The sequence below is a fragment of the Anopheles coluzzii genome, chromosome 2 (genome assembly GCF_943734685.1).
Source record: "Anopheles coluzzii chromosome 2, AcolN3, whole genome shotgun sequence".
Taxonomy (NCBI): domain Eukaryota; kingdom Metazoa; phylum Arthropoda; class Insecta; order Diptera; family Culicidae; genus Anopheles; species Anopheles coluzzii.
Window position 1 is genome coordinate 86,655,503 of NC_064670.1, and position 10,668 is coordinate 86,666,170.

Genomic DNA, 10,668 nt, shown 5'->3' on the forward strand with positions numbered 1-10,668 from the left:
CTCAACGACCAATTTAACGAACAGCTAGGAACGCCACTAGCAGATAGTGTCATGCTTTTGCCACCTAGCATAGAAGAAACACAACAAGCTATCCGTTGGCTGAAAAATAACAAGGCACTTGATCTGGTCAAGAATGGAGGTGCATGACTAGAAAACGAGATTCATCAAATTGTTACTGAGGTGTGGTATAGCGAATCGATACCTTGTGATTGGAATCTCGGCATCATCTACCCCGTATACAAGAACGGAGACAGGTTAAACTCCAACATCTACAGAGGTATTACGGTGTTGAATTCTTATACTTAGGCACAACAACCGCTGCCGATCAAGGCCTGCCTGAACCCTAGTGAGAAGTGGGCTTGGCTTTCAGTGACTTATTGATTACCCATAACAGAATAGTCAGTCCTACGTATGGGGGCACGGTCTATTCGGGGCTTGAACCCATGACGGGCATGCTGTTTAGTCGTACGAGTTGACGACTGTACCACCAGACTGGCAAGGTGTCGAATTCCGCCTATAAAATATTGTTCCTGATCCTTCAGGATCGCGTTGTCTTAGGCATACTTAGGCGTAACGTATAAATAGGTGAACGCACTCTTCCAGTCTTTCAAGTTTTCACCTATCTGGGGTCAAAGTTCAGCAACGACAATGGTAACTGATTTGCGCGCAAGGATGCTGGCTGCCAAATGGTCATTCTGCACCCTGAAAAATAAGTTCACCTCTAAGAATCTGTCACGATAGACGAGGCTGTGACTATATAGCACCTATATAGTACCGGTACTCACATACGCCTCTGAGACATGGACACTATCCAAATCTGACGAAACCCTCTAAGCTACGTTCAAGAGCGAGACTCAGCCCGTAAAGTCTTTTTAAGCCGTTCTCATGGACAGAGGAGTCGTGGTAGGCCCTAACTGAGGTTTCGAGATAGCGGAGGGGGAGGGGGGCATCCGCCATTAAGGCCGGGATAACGGACAGGCAGACGAAGATGCGAGACTGTGAGCGCTTTTGGACACTCCTGAGATAGGCCTAGATGGCAAAGCGGTTATAGCGCCGGAGAAGTAAGTAAGTAAGGGATCAAAGGTAACGAGAGCGATAACGACCGATGAGTACGATTAAGATCTATGCAAGAGTTTGATCCTGGCCATGGACGCAACAAACGACTTGATAAATAGTTTTACATTTATCCGTTACGACCTCGTCGTCCGCCTCATCGTTATTTCACACTTTGTACATTTCATGCAATCGTTGATTGCTTTTTGAAATTCAAATGCCTCTTTCGTTACACTTACTTGAAGGTAGTGCCAGCGAGATGGTGCATTAGTTTCTCAGGAACTGTTAAGTACAAATCCTGAATCATAGACAAAATATGAGTCATATCAAGAAAATTTCCTCAAAGCAGGATATTATCAACCATAGGAATGTCACGCACTATCACTTCCTTTTATATAATTCGTAAGGTTCTCTATATACATCTTCATCTCTGTACAAGGGAGCGTTCTCGTTTCACGGTAAAATGAGCAGTATTTTACACACATAACAATAAAATAGGATGTATTGATGGGCAATTTTCTTCAAATGCTCAGGATAAGATGGCACATGTAACGCTAAATCAATTTCATCCTGCCTAAAATGTGTTTGCGTACTTCAGCAAATCATAGACACAACCTTACCTCTCCCCTTTTTCTAGCAACGACAGCAAGTGGTAGTGGGTCATACAAGATACTGCTTCCTCTACGTATGCACCGGTTTACTGTGCTTGTTGACATCCCGGTGGGCTCCCCGGTACAACAAGCCCGTATCTGATTTTAATTTATCAGATAACGGAATCAATCGACGGATGCTCGATATTGCCTATCACACTTCACGCAAGGGCGATGAAGAAGGTCCGCCAACATACACCGCCATTGATAACCGTGGTGGCAAACAGTTGCTTGACGGCAATACTGGGTAACGGACGAATATGATCGGTCGAGTGCACCGCAGTGCTTGGCTAGTTCATAAACGAGACAATTAATTTCGGCTAGCGCAAAGTGCTCACGAGGGAAGAAGATAGCAGTAAAGTGCTCGTTTTTACATGTGCTCTCACGTGTCATCCTTCAGCATCTGTCGGCAGTGCAATGGGTAGTGAAAGTAATTACAGCGTCTGGAGAAAGCTCCCGGTAGCCGCGATAGTAGTTCTAACGATAGTGTCGGCTTCCGTCACTGCGCAAGGTGAGCCATCAAGTCTAGTTTGTGCAAAATCCTACACGTGCCCAAACGTTGTTGAAGTTCTTAGTGGTGTACTTAAAACTTCTTAAAATGTGTTTAATTAAATCCACACCACTGATGTTAGCCGTGTGTAATACACGTTGCAAACGGTGTCACAAAAAATCCTGAAATAACACATTATTTGTCATAAGAAAGGAAACGCAAAGAGACCCGACCCAACGAATGTGCCCAGTGATGATAGATACTATCAAAGTGACAGCTACAACCATCGCCCATTTGATGATTGCTTGTTAAAACAGGCCCATTAAAACGTCGGCACACAGGAATGGTGCTGGGCTTTGATGGATTGCGTCTATTTGGGAGATTCAAAGATTGTTTCCTTTAAGTGTCAATGACAGGTGGCAGACATTAAAGAAGGTGATGCACACAACAATTGACTCATCATCTGGAGGAACCAACAAAGGGTGTCATATTGTTCATTTTCAGCAAAAAAAAAAGAAGTAAAAATGGTATAACAGATTCGCTGAATATTGTTTTAATAGGGTTTTGACATTTTTGTGTTAGAGTTTTGAACTTCTTATCTACTAGATTACTTTCAACTGCCAGAGCTCAGTGCCACAATCTTGTGCTATTGAAATTGTGTTATCGGTTTTAATTAATATTTGATGGCATCGTATTGTTGGCCTTTCGTTATCACTTTTTTTTCGCAGCAATTCGCAGCAATACACAGCTGGCATTATAACCTGTATCTTCTAAGCCATTTGATAGAAAATTCACATCCGTGTTTTTATCAACAGATTTTCAACCTTTTATTTCAACCACTCACCCTGACCAATCCATTTAAGTGCACGCAGAGGATGAGCAATAACTCACTTAGCTTATCTCAAATGTAGCTTCTGGTGCTCTTGACACCGGAGAAGTAGTTAATTCGGGGCTTTCTTTTGTTTTTATCAATTTCCAAGAACCAAAACAATTGATTTGAGTCTACTGCTCATTATTTCCGTGTTAATTGTTGCTGAAAACTACTCTAGCCAGTGACATACAGTTTGATCGCATACATCAAGCGAGCGATACAAACAGTCCAAACATATTTATTTGTCTTTTGGGATTCTCACAAACTGGACGGGATTGATTCATATCCGCCATGGTTCCTCCAGTCATCTTCTGATATCAAAGATTTGACTACACCAAAGAGAGGGAAGGGATTTGTTGTGAATGTGGAATATAAATTTTGGGCTGTGTATAGACTTATTCCATCGCAACCTTACCAAACATCACCCAACGCTTATACCACTTCCTTTTCCTCCCGGTACAGAATGTTCCTCGCCAACACTCACTTTTGTTGGCCAGTTTCCAACAGAGCCTGAAGTATCGACCACGGTGGGTGTCGGCTACACACTGGCTCAGCACGAAGTGAGCAACGTTCTCTCCGTCAAAGTCAATCCAAGTCAAACAGGTTTGCCGGTGTACATCGATGCAGTACTCGCAGACGGCCGGTTGCTAATTAAAACGAGCGCTCAGTTCGCTGATTACGAAAAGCTAGATGATAAATTGTTCTTTTTCAACCGTGTCGTCTTTACCTGCACTTCGGGCTCTGTTCGCGAGATGAATTTCAGGCAGTCGATCAAGGAAGAGAACAACCATGCGCCGTTGTTCTCCAAAACCAGCTACGACATTACAATTCCATTGCCTTTGCCGAGGGAATTCAATATACAACAGTTCATCGACGGAGTAAGGTTTTTCTTTACAGTTTCGCGTAAATTAAGTGACGGCTTGCTGATTGTGAATGTTTTATAGGGCAATGGAGTGGTAGCGAATGACTACGACATAACGAAGAATAAGATAACATTTTCCATCGACGAAAATGACTATTTCATCGTTCAGTCCATTGGTGGATCATCGCGTACAGAGACCATGGCGAATTTGATAACGAAACAAACACTTACGAAAATACAACCACCGATCACAGTGCAGATTACTGCTATGGTAAGTACGACCGCTAATGTCGAGAGATGGCTGGCGTCACTAACAATAAGTGTGGCAATTTTATCCTTTTTTAGGATGAATGGAACCCTCCGAAAACATCGACGGCAAGGATCACCATTGTTGGTGATCCAGTGATTTCGTTCGTAACACCACCAGACTTTGAACAAAGCCTTTACAAAACAGTCTACAAAGAAGGGGATACTTTCACACCCATTCGAATTGCTCTGTTGGCCAACACGTATGATACCAGCGTCCGTTACGAAGCTTCTGGAGAGGATGCGGATTATTTCACCATCACACCAGCAACAGATCGGAGCAGCGTTACGGTAGCGTTACGTTCGGGCACACAAATCGATATAGAAAAGAAGCTGCTTAGCTTAACGATCACCGCTAGCCGGACGGGTACGGAGTATGTTGGACGCACAGCACTGGTAGTGGAGCTTTCGTACGAACCGAAAATTGTGCCCACCTTCGAAGCCTCCCTCTACACCGGTACGATAAATCGTAACAAAGTGATAACCGTAGAGAGCATCAAATTACTGCCAACCACCAGTGATAGTAGCGTACGTGTGCGATTGTCCGGAGAAGATTCTCAGTACTTCACACTAACGTTTGCCAACAATCAAGCCACCCTGGCTCCATCGAATATGCTGACCGATGCGGTGCTGAAGGAAAAGAATTTCTTTCTAGTGACTCTGCAGGCAGAAAAGATTGACGTCGGTACAGGTGAAGCACTGGTTGTGCTAACGGTAGAGAAGAGCAACACGAAAGATCCACATTTTGAACAGACGCTGTACGAAGGTACGATCACCGAAACGGGTGTACTGAATGTGCCTACGGTTCGCATTTCACCGGACAGTTTCGTGCAAGGTTTGCAGTACGACTACACGGGTGACACTGCGCTGGTCACATTTAGTCCGGACAGTACTGGCACCTTCACCGTAACATCTAACAACGTTACGCCCGAAAAACTGATCGGCAAAAGCTATATCCTGCTATCGATCGTTGCCAAGTTGGAGGATGAAGAAACAGCCCACACTGTAGTTATCTTCAAGGTGCTTCGCACTCCGGTAGTGATACCAAAGTTTACGGAGCCCTTCCTCGAAGGTGAGCTAGTGTTGAACACGCTAGAAGTACGCCTTCCGAACGTGGAGCTCGTGCTGGATACCTTCTCAGCCGACACCAAAGTAAGCGTCGTCGATGATCGGTACTTTTTCGACATCCTGGAGGATTTTCCGGAAAACGTGTTCAAAGTATACCTGCGTTTAAACGTCACCAGAGAAATGTTGCGTGATATCGATCGGCTTTCTCTGCAAGTGGAGGCTCAAAATCCTAACTCTGAAAAATCATACTGCTTCATTACGGTAGACGTAAGCCGAGCTGCATCACCAGCTTTCGAGCGACTTGTCTATGATGGTGTGATTGATGAAACGAAACAGCTAGTTGAAGAGATCGTGGCTAAACTTACGTCCGACTCCGCAGGAGAAAGGATAACGTACACACTCGAAGGCGAAGATGTGACGTTTTTCTCAATAAAAGAAGCGCCCACATGGGACAATATACGCATCGCGCTTAAGTCACCGTTAACCGATGAGGAGTTTGAAAGCCGCACTCATTTCCAGCTGAATCTTAAAGCAACAAACACACTGTTAGCTGTAGATACGGTCGTGCCCTTGATAGTGTACGTGAAGCATTCTTTGGTAAAAATTCCCAAATTCGAAAAACCCCTCTACAAGTCGCGCATCGATACCGGTCTTAAGCTTGTGCCGTTTGAGCAAATTAAGCTAGAACCCGGAACGTACGTCGGGATGGCCACGGTTACAATTCACAACAGCAACAGCGAGTTCTTCGGTGTGCAGCTGCAGGAAGGCATCGTTACGATACAGCTGCTAAAGGAGCTTGATGCAGCATCGGTGAGTGGTGTTAAACAATTCGAGTTTGTCATAGAATGCGCTAACCCAGATTTGATGTCTGGCTTCACTACCATACTCATTGACATTGATCGTGTGGTTGCGCCTGAGTTTTCCGACCGCTTCTACAATGGGGAAGTACGCGAAGGCGTACAGCAGATAACGTTTGATAAGGCAGTTGCTCTCAAACCGCAAACGATCGTAACCGATACAGTATACGAGCTGGAAGGAGTTGATAGCGCTCTGGTACGATACGTTGTATCGAACGATCGTAGTTTGAGTTTCTTTTTGCGCGACGAAGTAAGCAAGGAACAACTGAAGACGCGCTCAGAAATCACATTCATAGTAGTTGCCAGTAATCCTAGCAACAGCCAGCCGGCACTAGTACCTTGCACGGTGAAGATTATCCGCGAAGTAAAGCCCAGCTTTACGCGTACTTCATTCCGGGGCAAAATTGTGGAAGGTAATACGGTGGTCGATTTTGGAAGCTTTCCAATTGCTTGGGAAGCCGACAGTGTGAAGGATACGGCCACATTCATTATCGTTGACGCAGTGCCGAACAGTTACTTTGAGGTGCAGTCAAGTGAAAATCGTCTATCGATTGACATTGCTCTAAAGCCCGACGTAAAATGGGATCAGGTGCGGTCGTACCCCTATTACCAGCTCATCCTGCAAGTTACAAATCCCGGATCTGACACGGCACAATGTACGCTTGTGATTGACGTCGAAAGTCTTCCCACCATCACACCAACCTTCACCAAAGCCATCTATCGTGGTTCGCTACAGGAAGGTACGAAGGAGGTGGTGTTCTCGGCTGCTGACACAATTACCGTACAACCGGGAACCATTATGCCAACCTTCCAGTTCACTGCCGCTGAAGGTGATGCGAACCTGTTTGATGTGATGATGGTCGATGATAACAAATTTAAAGTGTCGCTTAAAGATAGCATCGCCCCGGGCACCATTGAGGGGCGCGACATGTTAAGCTTCATCATAACCATTAACAACGCGTACAGTGCAGACGATACAGCTACCATTGTGATCACTATCAAGCTGGACGATATCATCAGTCCGGCCTTTTCAAAGCTGATGTATAGTGGCACCATCCTCGAAGGTACCAGTGTGTTGAGTTTGCAAGAATCGATCCTACTAAGTGGTGGAACGTACACAGAAAACACTGAAATAGGCATTGGTGGTACGGATGCCACACTGTTCACTGTTTCAAGAGCGGAATCTGCGCTGGATCTACGCATTCAAGCAGATGCAATCGACTGGAACGAGCTAGATGCAAAACACTACTTAAGCATTTACGTACAAGCCACCAATCCTGGCAGTGACACGGCCACATCCTTTGTGGTGATCGAAATTGAACGTCTGCAGCAACCCCAGTTCGTCCAATCCTCTTCTCACGGGTACATTGAAGCCGGTGAGCGTAACGTACGTTTCGCAGACGGTTCGGAACTGAGGATAATAATCGACAGCACGCAACCTGGTTATCAGTGGAATCTTGCCGGAGACGATTATCAGCTGTTCGATGGGTCGTTGGTTGAAGATTTGTTCAAATTCAGTCTTAAAGAATCGGCTGCCACGGAACAGTTGTTGGGCACCAGGACGACTCTCAACTTCAAAGTTATTCTCCGAAATCCCAATGGAAGAACAATCGATTCGACAGTGGTGGTGAACCGCCGACTGTATGTGCCCCAGTTTTCCAAGCACATCTACACTGGTTCGTTCAATGCCGATCTGCAGTTGTTGCTAGCGGATGCGATACAAATAACGCAAGCAAGCTTTGCGAGTGGAACTGTTGTCACCATACTCGAGTCAAATGTTGATTTCCTTGCGCTTGAGCAAAGCGAGCGCAGTGTGGAGCTAAAGCTGTCCCGAGCAATTTCGACCGTCGATTTCCAGGGTCTACAAACGGTACGTCTCGTGCTGTTAGCTAAGGCATCCGAAGATAGCTGGAGTACTTGCTCGGTTATGTTGGCAGTTCCTGATGGAAGTAAGTTTTATTAAATGTAATGCGTTGTACAACTTCAGGTCTGACCTATTCCTTCATTGCAGCGCCCTGTATTCCTTTGCCTCCGATTGTGGACTGTTCTAGTTGTTACAACTGCACTACTGGCGGTATTCAGGAGGATGTGCCCGTATTTCCGTACGGTGACTTCAGATTTCAGTTGCGAAGCGATACTACAGGTGCCATTGGTACGGTAACCGCTATTGTAAAAGATCCAACAGCTACTGTTCAACACACACTGGATATGGAAGATGGTAAGGATTATTTGAATTTAGATTTATATTGATGTCGGATCGGTTAGTCGGTTTTTCGCCGTCACTTATGTATGTTTGTTTCGAATTGTAGCATACTTGAAAGAGCACCTTGCCATAACACCTGAAGGACGATTAATACTTGATCGTCCGATCATACCGAACGTCTATCAATTCCTCGTGCATGCAACGAACACGGCAGCGGGAAAACGTGCTACGGCAAACGTTTTGCTTGACGTACTGAATCAATTTGAGTGTACGGAGGGTGATAAGCAAGTAGCGGTCAATCAGGTGCTGTTCGTGACGCATCTTGAAGAGGAACGGCCGCATGCGACAATTTTCTCTACCCAACTAAGCGAATCGTGTACTTACGAGCTGATTAGCGAACATCCAATAGAAGATGATCAACAGGAACCTTACTTCTACATCGATCCTGAAACAAACTGGCTTGCTTCGAGAAGTTTTGACCGCGAAAATGAAAAGCTATTCCAAAACATGGACGTACCGCAATTTAAGCTGGTGCTGAAATTAAAATGCTTCGATAACGACGATGCAGCGGATCAAGCTAATCGACGATCGATGGTGAAACGATCGCTCGTGAACACGGAGACAATAAACTACGCACCCGATATTACGATAGTGAGCATTATCGTGGACGATATTAACGATAACGATCCTATCTTCATATACCCTGAAACGGCATCCGGAAACAAGGTCTGGCTTGGTTTCCCAGAACCTTCCCTAGCTAACAGACTTATGCTGTCCGGGCTGATAGATGTTGTGGCGACGGACGCGGACGAGGATTTGAATGCAAAGATCAGATACAGTGTGGCGGAAAACGAACATTTCAACGTACATCCCGAAACGGGCTCCATTAAACCGACAAAAGATTCGCTACGTGCCTCCAATATCATTGATCTAATTGTGTATGCAACAGATCGTGATGGTGCAGTAGACGGACGCAGCAGTCGCCTGGAAATTACTGTATATCGTCTGGACGAAAATCAGATTGCGTTCATCACCCTTGATGCGGCTGACGAAGCCACCGTGCAGGAGTTCACCGAACAGGTTAATCGCCAAAGCAATTTCCATCTAAAGGTACTCCATCAGAGTATCGTGCCGTTGTTGGAAGCGTCCAGTAGTCGAGCAAACGTTACAAAAGCTGTCCGACAGGTACAAAACACGATGAGTACTATGCGACTTATTGTGTACGCGATAAACGATAACAATCAGCTACTGAGTACGAACGATATTCGAGAGTAAGTAACGTCATCTAACAAAATTATGATGTAGATGAGTTTTTTTTTTTAAATTTCATTTCTTTTTTTTGCAGCGGCATAAGAGCGGTGTTTCCAAATATTAAAGCATCAGCTATAGAATCGTTCAGCAATGCCGTTTGCTATGGCAACCAAACCAATCCCTCCTGTCCAGAAGAATTGTCCGACGGCTCCAGCAACAGTGGTCTAATCGCTTCAACGTCCGTGCTGGGAGGTCTTCTCCTTATCTGCATGGCGCTTACGATTGTGCTGTACCTACGCTATGTGAGGCCATTGTCGAAAGGAACTGACAACAATCCGTCGGATATAGTGCAGCTTGAAAATGATTTCGACACTACTCCACCGTCTACCTCGCCATCCTTAGGTGCGAAGAAGGAACGGAATGCTGACGACCCCGAAATGGTGGAAGATAGGAAAATATCTATTAACATTGCTGGTATCACCATGCAAGGTAGTATTATACTGAAGCGTTACGGAAAGCAAACTACGATTGTAAATTGCACTATTTTCACAGAGTCTGAAGATACCAACGTGGATGCTGGTAATCGGCTGGCCCGTTCCTTAGCCGAGCGGTTAGACGAGGAAGATGAGTACGGCGCTATAACTTCCGGAACATCTGGGCCGGAAACGACCAGCGAACCAAAGAACGTCAAGTTCAACGAGGTTGTTGAAAGGATAGAGGTGCAGGAGCACCATAGCGATGAAGAGGACGGTAGCTCGGTGTACGAAGAGCGTTTGTAGCGACCATAGCAGTCGGTTTACAATATGATGTAAATTAACAGTGGCATAACATAAGTTTGGATGTAAATAAAAATAAAAATCATAAATCAATACGGTTCAATTACTTTCCAACTTACAGAACGCAGTTGGCAGACCCGTTTGCTAGTTAGCAACATGTACGTAACGGTGTACGCGCGGTAGTTGAGTATCCAGAGCTTCACGAATATTTTAAGATTCAAATAGGGTAAATGTACCAATAGTGGTGTAATTTGTAGTGGTACCGATGTGTTTTGATGGAT

The 10,668-nt window shown here is 45.2% G+C and overlaps 1 protein-coding gene across 1 annotated transcript; it reads left to right on the forward strand.

Moving 5' to 3' along the window:
- Positions 1-1,923: 1,923 nt before the first annotated feature.
- Positions 1,924-10,480, forward strand: LOC120949039 (uncharacterized). Its single transcript, XM_040365994.2, has 8 exons — positions 1,924-2,214; positions 3,527-3,942; positions 4,009-4,197; positions 4,272-8,106; positions 8,169-8,375; positions 8,467-9,631; positions 9,706-10,100; positions 10,164-10,480. Exons 1-8 carry the CDS (start codon positions 2,121-2,123, stop codon positions 10,388-10,390), a joined length of 6,528 nt encoding a protein of 2,175 aa, XP_040221928.2. The 5' UTR covers positions 1,924-2,120; the 3' UTR covers positions 10,391-10,480.
- Positions 10,481-10,668: the final 188 nt, after the last annotated feature.

Excerpts from the sequence above, each read along its gene's own strand:
- LOC120949039 (XM_040365994.2), top strand. The coding sequence starts at position 2,121 with ATGGGTAGTGAAAGTAATTACAGCGTCTGGAGAAAGCTCCCGGTAGCC. Across the intron at positions 2,215-3,526 it reads GGCTTCCGTCACTGCGCAAG|AATGTTCCTCGCCAACACTC; the intron begins GTGAGCCATCAA and ends CTCCCGGTACAG. Across the intron at positions 3,943-4,008 it reads TACAACAGTTCATCGACGGA|GGCAATGGAGTGGTAGCGAA; the intron begins GTAAGGTTTTTC and ends AATGTTTTATAG.